This window comes from Liolophura sinensis, chromosome 8 (assembly GCF_032854445.1).
Source record: "Liolophura sinensis isolate JHLJ2023 chromosome 8, CUHK_Ljap_v2, whole genome shotgun sequence".
Classification (NCBI taxonomy): Eukaryota; Metazoa; Mollusca; class Polyplacophora; order Chitonida; family Chitonidae; genus Liolophura; species Liolophura sinensis.
In genome coordinates this window covers 26,583,649-26,602,683 of record NC_088302.1, presented here as the reverse complement: position 1 = coordinate 26,602,683, position 19,035 = coordinate 26,583,649, and the positions used below count along the sequence as shown (strand labels likewise).

General features: G+C 39.6%; 1 protein-coding gene across 1 annotated transcript; it reads left to right on the top strand.

The window, feature by feature from the left end:
* Nucleotides 1-543: 543 nt before the first annotated feature.
* LOC135472773 (acetylcholine receptor subunit alpha-type acr-16-like) lies at nt 544-12,216 on the top strand. The gene is made up of 5 exons (XM_064752441.1): nt 544-902; nt 4,497-4,541; nt 6,335-6,444; nt 8,294-8,826; nt 11,452-12,216. The coding sequence occupies exons 1-5, from the start codon at nt 624-626 to the stop codon at nt 12,027-12,029; spliced, it is 1,545 nt and encodes a 514-aa protein (XP_064608511.1). The 5' UTR covers nt 544-623; the 3' UTR covers nt 12,030-12,216.
* The last annotated feature ends 6,819 nt before the right edge of the window (nt 12,217-19,035 follow it).

The following is a 19,035-nucleotide window of genomic DNA, read 5'->3' as shown; positions in this document are numbered from 1 at the left end:
TTTCGCACACCACAACTCCGCCAACCTTATTTTTGTTTTGATCCTGTGTACTTACCAAGGAATCAAGGCGAAACTCTGGGTTATGTAGTCATTTATGAATAGACCTGCATAAAGTTAATGTGGTTGTGTTGAATGGTAACGATTAGACTTTTGTGTGACCGGCTGAACTGATGGGCGTATCTGTCAGAGACGTTCGATTGAGATCCAGACAACTACCATATAATTTACTCAAGGAAGCAGCCGTCATGGGATTTTTTTTTTTGACTGTCGACCGAATGCTGTCACAGACATGAAAAAGGAACCTGAAGGAACTGATCTCCTCTGTGTAGGGTTGAACTTGAGCTGAAATGAGTGACGCCGTGTGAGCTGCACCAAACGATAGCACTTATCCTTGGCGGCTCACTAGTGGTGAGGGAACGACGTGTCTTCTGTGCGTGTTAAAGGGCTGGGGCATCCGAGCTATCGGGGAGCGCGCACATTACCGTGAGGTGCAACACTATCCCGGGTGCAAACTCGCCTGCCGGCTAACTACGGACAACAGGATCCCCGTATGTTTATGGTCAAGGAGTGCAGGGAAATTCACTCGACACGTTCGCAGTTGGTGGACATCTTATACCGTGTGCATGTTGAGTATACCTTACACTGGTGAGAACGGGTTCGGGAGTCTGTCATTTCAGCCATCAGACATGTACTCCAGTTCGTGCCGTCCCGGTCTGTTCTTATGGGTCGTTGTGATTTGGACGTCGTACATTCCCGTATCCGTTGTTACGACTATGTCCGATGAACAGAGATTACTAAAAAAACTGAAGAAGAACTACGATCCTGCTGTGAGGCCGGTGTACAATGCCTCCGACAAGGTTGTCATCGGACTGGGTATTACATTAACACAGATACTGGATGTGGTGAGTACTTTCATATTCATTGATAAAACTGCTGCCGTGACATAAATTTTAACCTTCAGGCAATCGACATTTGCATTAAGTAGTACTTTTGGTAGTAATGCAAGGTAAAAACCCCGAATATAATTAAGGTAGCTACACGACTGCGAATGTGACCTAAGTGTGTCATATATCAAGACCTGCCCTCTATGGTTAGGTTTCAAAGCAACACCAGTGATTTATTTATCGCATTATTTATATTGTATGTATTATATTATTCGTATATCTATAACGCTGAATATCAATGCTACATGATGACTGTGAATATCAGTGGTACATTATAACGCCGAGTACCAATGTACCAATGCGGAGCAACGATTAATACCAGTGGTAAGTCGTAACATTAATACCAGTAAAATATCATAACGCGGAATAACAGTGGTATGTTATAATGCTGAATATCAATGTTATATCATAAGCATATGCCGGATTTCAGTACAATGTCATAACGCTGGATATAACCTCATGAAAACAGGGGAACTTTTGCCGGTTTTTTCATAGTTCGGATGAAATCCTGGGCGAAGACGATTTTTGGGCGCACCCGTAATTTAGTGCTCGTGAATTACAAGTGGGCAATGTTTTGTCCGGCTTGGACTCGAGTCGCCATTGCGCGGTAAAAGGTACCTCACTGGGTCGGCTCAATAAACAACACCATGTAATCTACAGCCGCAGGCTATTTCAATCGGATTTTATTCAAGGAAGCAAAAATATGTTATCTGAAGCAGAAAATCGTAATTGTAGACGCCACAGGCGAATGTTTCCTTGTGTGTTGTTCGCTGATTGCACAGATAACGAGGCATGTTATGTTCGCTACTGAGGTGTGCAAATTATGACCCCACCGTACTTAATCAAAACTGCATTGGAAAGAATGCACCAAATGTCAAAGGGGGTTTTATTGCACAGAGCGTACGCGGTTCATCTGTTCAACGTGACTAAAATGCTATAAAAACACTCATGTTTGTCCATCTTGAATTTTCAGTTATATCGTACAGAGTTCATTTATGCGATTTGCCACGATTTAACAAGACCGTTAGTTCAGCCGGAGGAAGAACTTGATTGTGTAGATTGTATTCGACGCACGTTCTCTTCGACCAAAGCAATTCATAGGCACCATTATAGATCCGCTTAAATAAACAGTCTTAACAATGTTTTCTGTTTGTCGAATATGAATCTCGGAGGTCACCTTTGTTAACAGCTTTGATATGGTACGCAGGGCAGTGTGTTTGTACCATTTCTAGATATCATGCTAATTCGCAGTACTCTTCTATAAAACAAGTGAAAAGTAGCATGAACGTTGGTCTGGATGACACATTTGCCTAGAGAAAACATCCATGTTAGGCGACTAATAAATGAAATATCCTCAATATTATTTTAAAAGACACACTGTTTTCTTTACCTTCCGTTTCTATAATATCTTTCAAGCATAACAAGGTAACAAGTACGATTAGGCACTTCCACAGTGACTCCGTCAAGGTATATATGTGCAGAGCGGCACCCAAAATGTGTCGGTACAACAGCGAGATTGAAAATCGTGTAATGAGACATCTAAACTGATGCAAAGCAAACAAGTTACTCAGGTGCCTGAAGTGGTCTAAATGTAGGTTATCTCATAATGTAAAGTGGTCCAGCGCAAGAAGAAAACAAAATAATGGCACCTGAAGACCTTGGTTTTGTATGACTCTGTTTCAGTTGCTGATTTGAAAACAGAGTTCTTTTGAGAATTTTTATTCCTTCTATCTGTTGAACTGTGATTCTTTTCCAGCGGGTAAATCAAGTCTACTACTTATTTTCACTATCACGTAGTAATTGCGTCCATTTGAATCACAAAGACACTGTGGCTTTGATGTGCTTGATGTTTCATACACCTAGTTTGTTGCCTCGTCATGTTTGTATCTCATATATTCCAAATGTCACAACATGTAAAGTGTCTCCTTAAATCACACTCTTCACATTTTGAATTTTAATATACATGTAGCTGTGAAATGTTTTGGTTTGACTTCACATCACTGAGTCAAATTTCGACTATGCATTCCTACAACACGCGGTGAGTGTCCCTATTAGACGACGGTGGAATCTGATGCCTACTGCATCTGTCTGAAGCTGGGAGATGATGTATAACACACTACGATACATCGCATGACGTCACACTGAGGTCACTGGCCAGGCTCGGGCGATAGAATCGAATTACACGCCACACTGGCGTTAGGCATATGGTCGTAACAGGCTGAGAGACTTCGCTAAAAGCTATTCTTATCACAAAGTAACTGATAATCTACCGCCTGTGACTCCTCCGAACGGGCACAGGCCCTGACCAAACATCAAAAGTAGCTTTGTCGGTCTAACACTTATTGGCTTAATTAACTCATTCAGGAGTAGTTCAATAACTCAAGCTTCGCGACTGTGAATTTTTGTTATGTAACGCGCACTCCAAATACATGGCGAGTAAAGCACACCCAACTAGACTGATATGTGGATCAAACCTAGACGAACTACTGCATGAATATTGGCAGTACAGATCAAAACTACTCGTTCCTTAAAGATAGGGCATCAAAAGCAAGACATGGGGACATCTTTGTGATACTTTTATACGATCCCTCTCCTCCAACCAGTTTTTTTTAGCAGTCGTTAAACACATTAACCAAGGTGATGCTTCAATGTATATTGCCATGGACATTACGTAAGACTTATGTTGCCACTGTTTCGTGAATCTGGTACCTGGCTCGAACACGTAGTGGGGATTTAAGCTGTGTGAAAGTTCCATGCAATTTTTTCAACTTCATTTTACTATATAGTTAGCCAATAACATTCCTGCATTTGAAGCCACAACAGAGATATGCTTGAGTAATTTGACATTGGTTATTTAAGCTCTACACTCCAGTATTTTCGGCCTTACGGTTAGTTTTATGAGTTGTGAAAACCACCGACATTTGGCAAACCATTGCCAAACTTTCCTACGCCTGATACGCAGATATTCATATCAAATTGGTGGAAGACAAATGGTACATGTATTCAAGGAACGTCAGATCGCACAAACGACAATAACAGAATTGTCGACCGTTTTTGCCACAGCAATGGAAGCGATGGAATTTGCATTTCAGAGAGGTGTATATGTATCACTGTAGTTTCTGGCATTTTAGCGATACACCATGATTTTTGATTTGTTTATATATGGTTATGTACATAGTGATTCTCAGATCAGTCTGTTTATCTATTTATAGCCGCTTTCATAATTTCAGTAGAGCCTATTTGCCACATGTATTTGTTTTTTTTATTATTATTTTAGCTTACTTAAGTTTCTTTCATTAATAAATATTTAGCAGCCGAGGGCATACTTTAAGGTCTCAACAACTCAACCTTGTTGAGTTATTCCGTAGTTGAAGACGTAGTTTAGAAGAAGGGACATAATAGCGATACACGGTTTAGTTTAGAACTATGAGCGATGTAGTTGGCTGTCCATCTCAAGACACATGTAGCTTCCAGGTCCACAGCCGTTCCAGCGAATCCAACACTGTTGACCCTAGCGTATATGTAACTGCCTTATCCTTTTATGTGTTTCAGGATGAAAGGAACCAAGTGCTGACTTTGAACGTATGGCTTGATCAGGTATGGTTAGCGTATATTGATAGAAGAAGTCTTCCTGGGCATTGATCCCCTAACTCTGCCATCGATCCAGACAAGTCGAGGAGCTCTGTCCTGCTAAAAGATCCAGACTAACAATTTACTGTTTCTGCAGCTTTTAGTGCCCTTCTGTAAGAAACAGAAACTCGCGGTGTATAAACCAACCAAGCTGGAAGCGAACTTCGACCTTTAATTCGGAGATCCTATGAATTTATTTATAATCTTTGCACTGTGTCTTCCAAAAAATAAACGACAATTTAAAGATGCGCGAGGTTGGCGTCGGATATAATACTGTGCTAATAACATTTTATACATCCTGTCTGAGTACATCGGAGTGTTGGAGGAAAACAAAGCCCTCAAAAGCAACGTAACACAAGACACAGATAATAGTCCATTATTGTCTAACCATGCTGGTTTAAAATCCTTTCAGCTAGCTCAGTGTTTATATATTCCAGTATAATATTTTTAGTGTAAATCATTTCTAATGAGCTTACTTTAGTAATACATGTACACATCAGACGTTCTTAAACCATATAAGAAAGAGTTGTCAGCTATATGCTTTTAACTATGCGAGTCAAAACGCTGAGAAAGCTTATTTCGACAACGACAGATATTGACGTATTTTCCATTAACTTGACTCTGCAATAATAACGCGTCATACAAAACGCGATGATCTGGAATCGTATCGAATCACCGCAAGATGCAGGATATTTGAAGCTGAAGGTTCTACAAGTATGTCGGCCCGCTTAAGCTGACATTCTAATCTGTTCTACCTTGTTCCAGTCAGTCTCTGTCAGGTCAGGTTACATTGTGTAATACTGACAAACTCTCTAGAGCACAAAGCGTCAACGGATATCACCGTTGTACAAAGTCTAATAAGGTTGACATGGACAAAGATTTTTTTCTCAAGGCTGATCTCAGTATCATATGTTTTGTATATTTTTGGGCTCTTCTTGACAAAGCGTCTTTGAATTCTCATCCCATCCCTGAATTTATGAAGCACACTGTTTTCAATTTTCTGCAATTTATTTGATTGATGCAATGCGCTATAGTCAGAATTGTTTCACTTCTGGGACGAGTTAAAGGATGGAGAAAATGAGCAGAACAAAGCCTGAAAAATCTGTTTATTGAAACCCAGAACCACCCAACAGAGGTGAATGCTGTAGTTCTAAATATGTCTTAATCTTGATGGCCCATGATTAGTTTTCTTCCAGGAGAAGTCATTAGATGTCCTCGAGACAAACTATGAGAAATGCGCGTATTTCCATGCCTACCAAGGCCTGGGTAATGGAAGTAGATATACTCGCCCTCTCCTATGACAATGATATTTGTTTGTTCTTCCCTTTGGATTTTTGTGCAAAATCAGATAAGGCTTGGGAGAAATAGTCATGTTGGTTGGAAAGATTTTTTTACGCGGTGAGGCTAAGGCACTTTTTACGTTATTGGCATTGCGGGACCATAGAATGCAAGTCAAACTCATTAAAACGCTTGCAGAAGGACTATGTTGTTGTAAGAAGGGTCGTAAATAGTGAAAGGAGTCAGTATTGCGGATTTATTCTGTAGTTTGGCGATCGCATCTGGCCAACGGCTGTAAGAATGACCTTCTACATTCGCTTCGATAAAAACAACAGTTCAAGCATGCTTGTCATGATCAACGTCAAAGAAAATCTGAAAAATTATGCGCCGAAAATTTGTTACTCATGTTGTATTCTCTATCCTACAAAATAAAACACGTACAAACACTGGAAGTCGATTGTGTGCTTTTTATCTTGCCACAGGAATGGACTGACGAAAAGTTACACTGGGACCCGTTACTGTACGGAAATCTTACGACAATTAGGGTCCCATGTAAGCTGATCTGGAAGCCTGACATTGTACTCTACAACAGGTAAATGCCGACGTACAAGAGCACAAACATACACTTACTGTATGAATGTATCCATGTGTTCTTATAATCATATAATCACACGTGTGTAGAGAAAATATTCTGATAACAAATGCTAGAAAGTAGCAGATTATTTTATTTATTCCTCTCTTTGCGCCATTCTCAAGAATAAGTCGATATTTGGTGGAGGAATATATCGACCTAGGCCCTTTTTCGATATGAATTATTATTTATGGACCATCGATTAGGGAATAAATCTACTTTCTGACATGAACATGTGAATCTAGGCGGGCGAGCTAAACTGCGTGTACATGTAACTCTGTCTGCAATCATCATTATGTCAGTCAATATTTCAATAAGCTGTTAATAACACAAGACCGATGGATTTTCTAGCATGAGACAAACAAATTTCAAAACTTCCCCCACATACAACTCTCGTAGAATGTGTTTGAAACTTACATTGCATGCTGGATATTGAGGATCTAGATATTGATATTAATGAAAGATGATAGACAAATGAAATTACTGACATAAATCATTTTTGTTACATGTTTCAAAACGGGAGAGTCAGTTATACTATGGAGGGGCCCGTTATAAATGACGCATTGCGGAATCAGTTGTCAGATGAGGGAGTCAGATATGAGATAAGATAGTTATGAGAAATGAGTGTTCGTGATTAGATAAGGGGACTTAGAGGAGACTAGAGAGTTACTTATCAGACAAACGAATTTTTATGCGATAAGGTTAGTTACAAGATAAGTAAGTTAGTTAACTGGATGAAGATAGCTAAATGACGGATTTGGACACGACATAAATGAATTTAATAAGGGAGGAATGAATAATAAGTCCGATTGCATAAGCAGCTTGTTCCAGTAGTTTCCATCCTTAATGGTGCATTTGTAGTTGGTTAGTTCACATGAAATTCACATGAAAGACAAGAGAAACGGGAAACACGAAGCCACCGAGGGCATGTCATGAAGCTGTGTGCTTCGGGACAGTGTTTAGCATCGACTTAATCACTAACGTCAACGCTCATGGACAAAATTTAGCGCTTCTCAGTGAATTGTGATACAATATCTGTTAGAAACATAATATACATCCTCTCTAGGAATGAATACTTTGAGCCATCCAGGTAAAGTACATTAAAGAAAAACACTGAAACTGGTCAACCGAATATATATTTAAACAATTTCTTACGTTGCAACACTCATCAAAGTGCCTTCAACAGTGAATGGGGTGAGAGTACAGACATGGTATACAATCAGTGAGTAAAAATCATAACAAAGGCATAAACCTGTAAAACAGGAACATATTGTAGTGTCGGACTAGAATTCAAGATGAAACCAGTTAAACTTTTCTACCTTTTGTTTAGGTTTTTGATGTTTTTGTTCCATGTTTGTGTGGGCGGGGGGGAAGCAAATTTTGATGAAGATTAGTGTACAATCTCTGTTGGTAACATTTTCAGGTGAGCGGCCGGTTGAGCTAAGCCCTCAGATGTACGCTGATTACCAAAATTGATTATGGATGGCATCTGTCAATATAATTGTAATGAATTTTGTGGGAGAGAATGGACATCTTCAATATCACCGCCTACACTTGTGTACATGTAGCTTGGGATGTTGTATACACGCAATGGGAAGCTTGGTTATAAGTAACATCTGAACACCATGAAATCGTTTCCATTTACAACAGACATGTTTCTAAATTCTATTTGTTTTGTTTGTTTTGTTTTTTTTAACTAAAAACGACTTTGGTGTTAAAACTACTGATAAATAATTCGCTTAGCAATTCGATTTAATTACAGCGTGTTTTATTACGTACATGGTTTTAATGCTATTTTGGTTATTTTCAGCGTTGAGAGCCACGAGGGTTATATGCAATCTCTGAGCATGGTGCAATATGACGGTCATGTGTTCTGGCCTCCAATTGTGCGCATGCGCAGTTCGTGTAAGATGGACATAACTTATTTTCCATTTGACGACCAGATTTGTTTGCTGAAGCTTGGGTCGTGGGCATACGATGGATTCCAGGTGGATGTCATGAATCGCACCACCGATATAGACTTGTCCAATTACGTCGACAACGGCGAATGGATATTAATTGACACGAAGGCTGTGAGAAAAGTCGTTCACTACCCCTGCTGCCCTGAACCATTTCCGGATGTGACGTTTTACATACACATGCGCAGGCGAACATTATACTACATGTTTAACGTAATTGTGCCCTGTATTCTTTTGTCTACACTCTCGTTGGCCGGATTTTACCTACCCCCGGATTGCGGAGAGAAAATCACCCTTGGACTGACAGTGCTTCTAGCCCTGTCTGTTTTCATGCTGCTAGTTGCGGACAATATACCAGCCACGTCCGAGTTCGCGCCTTTGATAGGTACGTATAGTCCATTTCATCGTTTTCATCAGGATAATAAATCTGCAGGCAGCTCTGTGACATAAGCTGCATAAGGAGCTTGTTACCAGTAAACTCAATTAGGTACACGTAATTCAAAACACCTGTGAGCGAAGATCCTTTGATCATGAGCTAAGTTTATTAGAAACATATCAAGATATAATGGAAGTGTACTCAAAAACCTGTAACTCTCTAAGCTGGCTTGACTGAGGTTATCACAGGTACAGTATAACATTTTCTTCATATATTTAGTTTAACTCCGTTAACGGTGAAACTGGAGTTTTCATCCATTATTAGGTGTTTTATGGTTGATGATAAGTGTTTTCCACGTTCTTGTATCGGGTAAACTTCCCAGATGGTACGGTTTTCGAGGTGAAGAGGTCAGTATATTAGATCAGTCTCGGTATATTAATCGGGATTTTCTTTTTATTAAAATGAGAATTTTTTTTTCAAATATACCATAACAATCACACACTTGGTGTGATTTTAGTTGTGATTAAGCAGATCCTTCCTTATATTCTGGCCCTCCTATCTATTAGCATAACCAATTCATTTAACGAAAGCCTCAGTGCAAGACGGCACGAAGTGCTATGCAGAAGATGCCGCCGCTATCGCAAATTTGCACTTGTTTAATCAGACTTCAGCGTTATTGAAGTCCTTTATAACAAAAGGTTATTCAGTTAACACACCGATCAAATATATCGTTGTAAATTTACTTACCATTTAACGGCTTACAATTAGTGGACATTAAGTGATGAATCCTGGTTTGTGACCGTGTAAGTTCAGACCACTAGCCCCTGACTAATCAGATCACGTGACTAATCAGATCACGAATCCAACTCCCGCTGATTCGGCTTCTGTTGGAGTTTAGCTGTAGTCATCTACCGTCGCTTCATTCAGTTAGATATGTAAATAGCAATTTATATTTTATTAATAAGTAATTTGCATAATGGCTTTACCTTGTAACCCACGATAAATACATGTTTACTCGAGTTTTTCATATGTGATTTTCGCGCTAATGGATTTTTTTACAGAATGTGAACAACTGACACATTTTCAACATCATTTACTACAAAATTTTCAGCCAGTGAATCCGCCAAACGTTCCTTACAACGATCTACATTTGTCTGAATGTCAGATTGACAGACGGCTCAGTCGCTATAACTTGATCGTGACCATTTGTGACCTCATAGTGGCTTTTCAACTGCACGGAGATTTTACATCAAGAGTTTCGAAAACACATAAGCGTCTTCATTAAATTAGCAAAATCTCAGGCGGCTTCGCCTCTCCGACTTGTCAGTCAGAATCCATACAAGGATTGCTCATAGCCAACACCAGGCTTTTGTACGATTTTCTTGCATTCTACACATTATGTTCGCGCTGGAGCATGCGGTATTGAAATTGAAAACAACTAAATTAGCTAAGGATAGGAATTTAACGGGTCTGTTGCGTCCAATATCATGCTGATGCTTGTTCATTGAGATTTCTGGGATCAGCAGCGATTGAATTGTTCACGTAAATCCTAGATGCCCATGCAAAGGTTGTTTAGCGCCATAGTGACATAACGGAGTACTTTTTGTGTGCAGCGGTACTCCGTTAGCGTTTTCCCACAGTGCCTATGCGATTCTTGCACAGCGGAGTACCTCGGTTCCAGATGATATAAAAAAAGGAAGCCTTCGGCCCACTCAACCCTTATATCCGCTCTCTAATGTTAACGCGCCAGGGCACGGTTTCCTTCGCCTGGAATGATTTCGTTGAACAAGAAACTGTATTAACGCTTCACACTTAATAGGCAATTCTTCCACGTGGATGGTTATAACGATCACACACATGTCTGCCAGACCTCTTTCGGGCTTCGCCTGTAAAGGCCAAACTAATTGAAACTCGTTATCAACGCGTGTAAACAGCGAGGGTCATTGAAAGACATTCCCGGGAAACCAAATGGACTTTCGTCGTACATATAGGAACTGCTATGTTCTCAATTTCCAGCGTAAATCACGCACTCAAAGACGACTAACACTAATTATAATGATTATGAACTTGTGACCTTGATAGTGTGGCAGATGGTTCACACGTACCTCTGACTGATCAGTACTTTGGTTATTGACACTCGAGATTCTTGGTACTCCGGTAGTTTCTATTCCGACTTGCGATATCCTTTCTGTCTTGTTTAAAAATTTAAGTTTTAATGTGTGATTACAAATGGCTTGGTACTGGCTTTGGAATTGAAGCATGTGTTTTGCCTTCGATGAATGTAATACAAATGTGAGTATAAATCAACGACTTTGTTGGTGTGGAAAGTTTGTGCTGTTGTTGGTTTTCTATTTCTTGCGTGTTTTTCTTGTGAGTGTGTTTTGTGTGTCGTTTAATTAGATTTAAGATCTTTCCTTTGGGTTTGAATGTTTCATCAAACCGTTCAGCGACATTGCCATAGCCATTTCCTGGCGTATCAGGATCAGGCTGATTCGGTTATTGCATTAAGTAGTTCACTTCTGCCTGATAACAGCCTGTTTCAAGTGTTCCGTTCATGTATCTTTGATAAAAATGACATCGTCACAATCCATTTTGTGATGCATGCCCACTTTGATGTTTATTTCTTTATTTCAGGGATATACTTAACCATAGTGATGGCCATCAGCGCAATCTCCGTGGTTTTGTCTGTTTTCGTTTTGAGTCTACACTACCGAGGAAATCGGTTCAAAAGGCCTCCACTCTGGTTAAGGCGGATCATGTTCCAGTGGATCGCCAAGATCTTGCGGGTACGAATTCACGACCACAACAACCACGACTGGTACGAGAAAACACTGACTCATCAACTCTCCGACGATTCTCTGAATTCTTTCATGACCGAAATAACAAAGTGTGATTTACATTGTAACGGGTTAAAACACCCCTTAACGAAAGAGGAGATTCGTCATACAGTAGGTGGACAAGGTCACCGACAGTTGGCGCCTGTGCACATGACGGAAGAGGAGGTGTTAAAGTATTTTCAGTTGGTTCTTGCAGGCCATGACAAAACAATGATGGAGAGAAGCCTAATTGAAGAATGGCAAGATATTGCCGTCATTGTTGATCGAATCTTTTTCTGCTTCTTTTTAACTGTGACTATTTTGTCAACAATCATTTTGCTCGTGATACAACCGATGACAAAGCACATAAACATTGAGCAAACAATCCAGAGTTAAATATAATTCTAAAAAAACGTATAGTTTTTTGAAAAACAGTTTTGAAAAGTAGAAAGTGTTAGATATTGTTAACAAGGACATTGTCAGTCCGATTTTGATACAAGTAAAATAATATGTGAGCTGGGCTGTTCCTCACCTTAATGTATATTACTCCACAACGGCGAATAAAAATGCTCAATTCTTTGTAGTTTGTGTGACATATTGTTTATCTTCTTCTGGCGGCTGATGGATGTCTAGGCCGGCTCCAGCATGAAGGCTCACTTCAGCACTTAATAACTTGTAGCACGCAGATCTCTGGCTGAGGTCTTCAATCCCATATACTCATTTACCGTGAAAGCGATTGTGATGCACGCCTTTTTTCAGTGCTGCAGGGAATTTAGATGGAAGACTGTTCTATAACAAAATTGAGGGTCAAAATAAGAAAGAACTGGAGAGATCTGTCATTAGACAGAATCAGTGTGCACAAAAAAAATTTTAGGTGAATTCTGGTCAGCCTTGCCTGGCGTGTCCAGATAACACACCATCAATGCCCTTTCTCCTAGCCTCGGTGTATTATCTAGTGAAAAAGAATGAATTTTCATGGAAAGTTGACTACCTGATTTTTAAATATTGATTTTAAATTTTGAAAAACTGCAAAGAAATCGGTTTGAATTTATGTGACAAGAAAACAAACCGTTAGCGTCCAGAAACGGCTGAATAAGAATTCCTAAAATATGATTTTGTCGATAAAAAAAACTGCTGTTGCAAGCAGAGGCGTTTTTAATATGGGAAGGCTTAGGTGATGAGGAAATGTTTAGGATCTTGTGTGTCAAGCTGATTTTAACAGAGGCTATATGACAGCAGGTCATTATTTGCCCGTGTAGATTTCGTAGGAACTCTGCATGAAACTCATTTTTGCTTTTCAGATATTTTAAATATCATTTGTCAGAGGTACACAACCCTCAGGAGTGGCTGTTGGCATAAAACTCACGTAATGAAGACCTCTCCGAGTGAAGACAATTTCTGTGCTAGGTTACCATGGGGACGTCCATTGTCCTTGGCGGTATTTTTTTTTTAACCACAACTGGATCGATAGTCCAATTCATTTGTCCCGAGCTACCGGTTAATATGACCTGCTGCGGAACTGTACCATTAACATGTCTCCTTAACAAATTAAGTTATCATTACATGCTATTAGAAAAGACCCTCTTGATCACATCGATACTGCGTTCATTGTTACATCGGATTTGGTGAAAATTTCTAAATTTGCTGCCCCCACAGTAGAAACATAAGTCAGCCTCAGGGGCATAAATGTTATAACCCCATAAACAATCATACGTGTACTTTAAAAGTTATTGTTGAAAACCAAGTTTACCAAATATGTTAACAGCGCTACCGAATGTATATTTATGCCCAGATGTACTCTTGGCTAAACTACGTACACAGGTGTATTCTGCTTCTAAAGTTATAAGGACACACCTGTCTAAAATGCCACCACATGGCGACCGCTTCTGTTCATATTTATTATGCTAACAAGGAGCACAGCATTTAAAAGTTGTTATGATATCATAGGAAAACACTGAGGGTCAGTGAATTGCGTGAAGATATTTCCCGTTGAAATATTTATTTTTTTATTTTCATTGATATTTTTCGCCATACTTGAAATAAGTCGTTAGATTTATACCATAGGATGACAAAATACGGGTCTAGACAGTTGTGTGTGTCTTGTGAGGAAAAATGCCTTCAATGTCCATATTGTCCCTTGTTACCCATATCAGACTGTCCCTTTTGTTGAAGGCTGAGTCCATTTTCAAAAGGCTTCCTTGACGTTACGAACACTTAACTGGAATAGCGATATAATGCCCTACAGGGCTGGTTGCCATGGTGTTTGTAGGTATATGCATGTAACGCTACTGGACCTTTCGTGCGAGCTAGCCTGTACGTGCAAAAATTGCAACAAAAAAAAAACAAAAACAAAAAAAAAGCAAATTTGGTAAAACTATTTTCAATTCTGCTTTCGTCATACATTGGCAATGTTTATGGTGTTACTTTCTTGTACTTTCCTCTCCACAAAGTTTTTAACTTGCAAGCGTAAGGGGCATGTCTGTTGTACAACAGTCAGACCCTAGCAATGCGTATGGTCCGGGGTTTATAGGCCGAAAGCTGACACTGAATTCTGTGTTTCCATATATACAGCGGAAAATCACATTGCTGCCATTGGGATTCTGCCTAATCTAAGTTAAGGCATCGAGGTAACAAGTAAAAGCTGATAACGAATGTCAATCGATTGGTTCAAGGTCGTATATTTTAAGATTTTTTTAAGATGCGAGAGAACGAGGCCCCTTGGAATCTGCCCTGAGATCTGAAGGGAGGGTCGGAAATACAGCGGATGAGTGCATCCACCGGAAATTCCACCATTGGACTGATTAATTAGCTACCTTCACTGACATGGCCTTAACCAGGTCCCAAACTTGGCATGTTCTGAAGGCAGTAACGAGCTATTTATCGTTTAATAGAAAATCGAAGCAAGAAACGTTTGCCAGATAAAAAAAAAGTCTTATGGAGATAAATAAAGTGTCGGTGGTTTGTCTGTGTGGGTACATCGGAAACAAGCGGCCGGGTAGAAGACAGTAGGCTTCTTTTTAAAGTGCACTGTCCACTGGGGCTATTTGTATCACCTCAGCTTTTCCGCCTGTAGAATTCCAGCTGAATGATTGACAAAAAACGCTAAATTTCCTTTAATCGATTCAAAGTCTATTCACAACAGAAAGGGTGTCTCTCAAAGAAAACCCCACAAATCTGATGTTCTTCACTGAGTCTTGTATATACATACTTAGTATATGGACGTGATGCGCTTTTTTTGCGTGCCAATGAACTGTAAATAAGTGAAAGACTAGTTGAAAATTTACAAATAAACCTAAAAAATTATTCACCGTGTCCGAAATTACTCTTCTATGTACTTACAATATAACTTGTAATTACATTTCAGAGAGCTACACGTCGCCTGTAAATTGTAATTATTACAATACCACAGGAAGTTGTAACTTTCCAGCTTGGCGTTCAGCGTGAAGGGGATAGTGCAACGACTGGTTGACCCGTATCAGTATAATGGCTCGGGCGTGGCGCATTACTTGCCTGCAGTAAGTCTTCTCAGTGAAGCAGCACTAGATAAAAGAGCGGTGGAAATGCGTTCTGCAGCAAGGAGACACATCACATACACCCTAAGGATTCCTTCGTCGTCATATGACTGAAACCCCAAGTACTCACTCACTCACTTACTCATGGGAATATTACGTCAGAATATTTCTTAGCTGACTGGAGAGAGGCGGTTCTTGCTACTGTAAAAGCTCCTCTTTTTGGCATAAACCTATAACGTCGTATAGGCTGTCCTATACACCGACCTATACGACGCTATTTGAAGCGACGTCAGTTCACTTAAAGACACGGTTTTCCTTAAATAAACTGCGGAACTAGTCAGTTGTACTCGTCTTGCACATAGCCTAGGCTCACACAGTGTAAAATTCCACCACCCCCCCCCCCCTCCCCCCCCCCACCTCGACAAAAACTGTAGTTCAACAATTAAATTTATTACATCCTAGAAATGTGCCTAGTATTGATTGCTTAAATTCAGTATATTTTCAGCTTCAAGGAAGAACTTTGCTCACTTCGTACATCACACATCGATATTAAAAAAAAACAGGTGCCAGTCATTAGTTGCATACAAAATATATTAGGCTATATCCTACACACTACAAACATGGCACATTATCGATACTTAGTGTGGGCAACCACGTGATGCTCATGTGCACTGTAGTCCTTGATTACAACGCTAAGTAGCGCCTCTGAGAATAGCAGTCTGAATAGTTATATGCCCTATATCTCCACCAATACCACACATACAGACTTCACATTTAGTGCATGTATATTAAAGAGGCCATACCGGTGATTTTTGGCCAACAAAATTGCTCAGCGAATTCCAGATCTTTTTCTGTTTTTTTTAGAATAACCTTAATCGGTTTCCAAAGTTCCCAAAATTTATAATACGGGTCCGCCTTTATAGCTTTTTCAAACTTCAGAATCATTTTAATACCATAAATAAGAAGAGGCAGGAATCTGACATTTACGGAATGCTGACCTATTTGATATACTTTAGATCAAGTCCGAAAATTGTATTTCTATAGCGAATATGGACTATGGACATCTTTACTATTGTGTTGTATGATGTGCTTTAATCTTTACTAATTCCTGATTCCGGCTTGGAAGACGATATTAACTCTAGCTCACAACGCCATTTTAAGTCAAGTATGAAACGTTCAGCAGAATGTTTTCTTCTCGCCCGATCTTCAGAAAGCTTCGACCAAATACTGATGTCTTGGCCACGTCTCGAAGAATCAAACCAATCCTGTCCCAAGAATGTTAAAGTCTACAGAGGACAAAGCTAGGTGACCTCATACAGCATGTTAGCAACAGAAAGGTTTTAAAATCTAGACATTTACTTTTTTTCAGAAGTATGTGCCCAGTAAAGTGTTGCCTGCCTGGTGTATCAGGGGTGGCCAAAAGCAGATAATTTTACGCAAGAGTGCAGAACAATTCGATTTGCTGAGATTTTCCTGTGTTCTTGCCCGATATGTGCACCTCTACATTATTGAGATAACACCAGACTGTTCACCTTCAGCCTTAAGCCATGCATGTTCTGAATTAGCTATAACTGCCACCGACGGTTGATCATTTGGCACTATTGGCAATTGTAACTTTTCTTCACAAAATCCTAACTGCCAAATTATTCTTGACATTTCAGTTGCACAAAACTACTCAACAATAGATATGATCATTTGGGCAAGGCACAGTATTCTAAGCCTGAAGAGGGAAAGTCGCTTACTTCTAAAATAGACAGAATAGGGTTTGATTAATGAAAACCCTTGCCAATCGAACATTCGACTGGGTAATTAAGGAAACGCGTGGCTTAGGAAAAGCTCTCAGACAACAATACGACTTAACCATCCAAACTGTTTTTTTTTTAATTGCGGGCTTCACTTACTTTTCCTCGTGGGGTAATAATGAATAGCGAGGAACAATATTGGCAACAAACAACGTTTGTGTAAAAACTTAAATTCATTTTCTCATGAAATGGATTTCTGATTTTACGTGAGGGGTTGACCTTTCGCGAGAAAGAGGCTGTCAATCACAAAAATTGTAAGCTTTTTTACGAAAGTACACATAGACAGTAGGTGTGAACAAAATCAATTCTTTGTATGACTGATTCTCAACGTCTTGGCTACACATAATCACCATGTTTGATTTGCTACCGTACCCAATATTTTGGGTATTGTGCGTGGCGCTGAATTCCATGTATAAAATCCTTTTCGTGTCCGCTCCTGTAATACATTTAGCTCCATCGTCTCATGGAGTGTTTGTTGTCTGACATTGAGGATGAATTATCACATAAATGGACATAGCTTAGGTATACGAGGATAAAGTGCTCGATGAATGCATCGCAAACAGCTCGCGGGAGCCGTCGATATTTGGAAACTGTCATCGACCTGCTTCAGCCAGACTCTTTCTTCTGAAAGCCATGCCTTTAAATTGTTTCCAAAAGAAAGCAGGACTTACGGTCTGTTTATACTGGCCAAAGACCTTGCTTGACAGGAGGAATGGTTCTTCACATATGCATATATGGATCTACAAGGTCTCTGAAGGTTTCCTGAAGGTTAGCATTGCCCTCCAAGAATCTAAATGTCCGAAATGGACCGAGGTCTTTATGTAGAGTCTCCTGAAGACACCGAACTTAAGTTACCAAAGTCAGCATTAGCTTTTTAAGCGAGATACACCGTTCCACACCCGTTGCGTTTACCGCACCGGAAGCAATATTGACTTAATAACATGCGCTTATATTGTGCTGAAGAGAAGTTACTTCGAGGCCTGCATCGTGTGCGCAAATATACACGTACAAATACATATATGTCTAAATTAAGATGCAAGTGACAAAAACTATCAAGAAATATTGAATTATATACCTGCCTGCAAACACTGGTGGTGATGTGGGTATTATTATTCTTGGTAATCTGTTCAATTCTGTAGAAAAACTGCAATGACTGGTACGCTGCAAACTGTGTCATAGTCTGCAAGACGAGTATAATTATATGCGATACTAGTTTGTAATGATATTAATCTGCCAATATGCTTGGAGGAGCTCAGCCTCCTCTGAAAGAGTTGTAAAAACCGTCATATTTACATATTGTTCCCAACAGAATGTTGAAGAAGTCTTAGCTATGAGCGTAAGCGTTGCCATGACAATATTAACTCTAGCTCAAAATGCCATATTACATAAATAGACATGTTCATTTGGGCAAGGCTGTGTAAAGTAAACCGAAGGGAAAGTGTCTTAATTCTGAGATAGACATAAAAAGTGTTTAATTAATGAAAAAATGCAAATCAAACCATCGACTCTTTCGGACTGTTTTACTTTTGGTTATGTACATCGCATAATCACGAACAACGAGGCACAATCCTTGCAACAAAAAAACGTGCGTGCAAAAAATTGGACAAATTTTTCTAAGAAACGGAATTTACATATGGGTCTGACCTTTCGCTAGCGAAAAAGAGGTTGTCAGTCATGAACACTGTAAGCCAGTTTTATGAAAGTAAATGTATACAGTAGGTGTGAACAAAATTCATTTTTTGTTTTACTGATTCTAAACATCTGGGCTACACATAATCACCACGATTGATTTGCTACCGTACCCAATATTTTGAGCATTGTGCTGGGCACTGAATTCCATGAACAAAATCCTTTTTGTATCCTTTCCTTCAACACGTTTAGCTCCACCATCTCATGGCGCTTTTGACATCTGGCATTAAGAATGAATTTCACGTAAATGGACATAGCTTAGGTATTTGAGGATAAAGTGCTCTATAAATACATCACAAAGAGCTCACCAGCCTCTTTCTTTTCAAAGCCATGCCTTTAAATTGTTTGTTTCCTAAGAAAGCAGGTCTTACGGTCTGTTTATACTGGCCAAAGATCTTG

Coding starts and splice junctions, on each gene's coding strand:
- LOC135472773 (XM_064752441.1), top strand. CDS start 624: ATGTTGAGTATACCTTACACTGGTGAGAACGGGTTCGGGAGTCTGTCA. Junction 903..4,496: donor TAACACAGATACTGGATGTG/GTGAGTACTTTC, acceptor TATGTGTTTCAG/GATGAAAGGAACCAAGTGCT. Junction 4,542..6,334: donor TGAACGTATGGCTTGATCAG/GTATGGTTAGCG, acceptor ATCTTGCCACAG/GAATGGACTGACGAAAAGTT.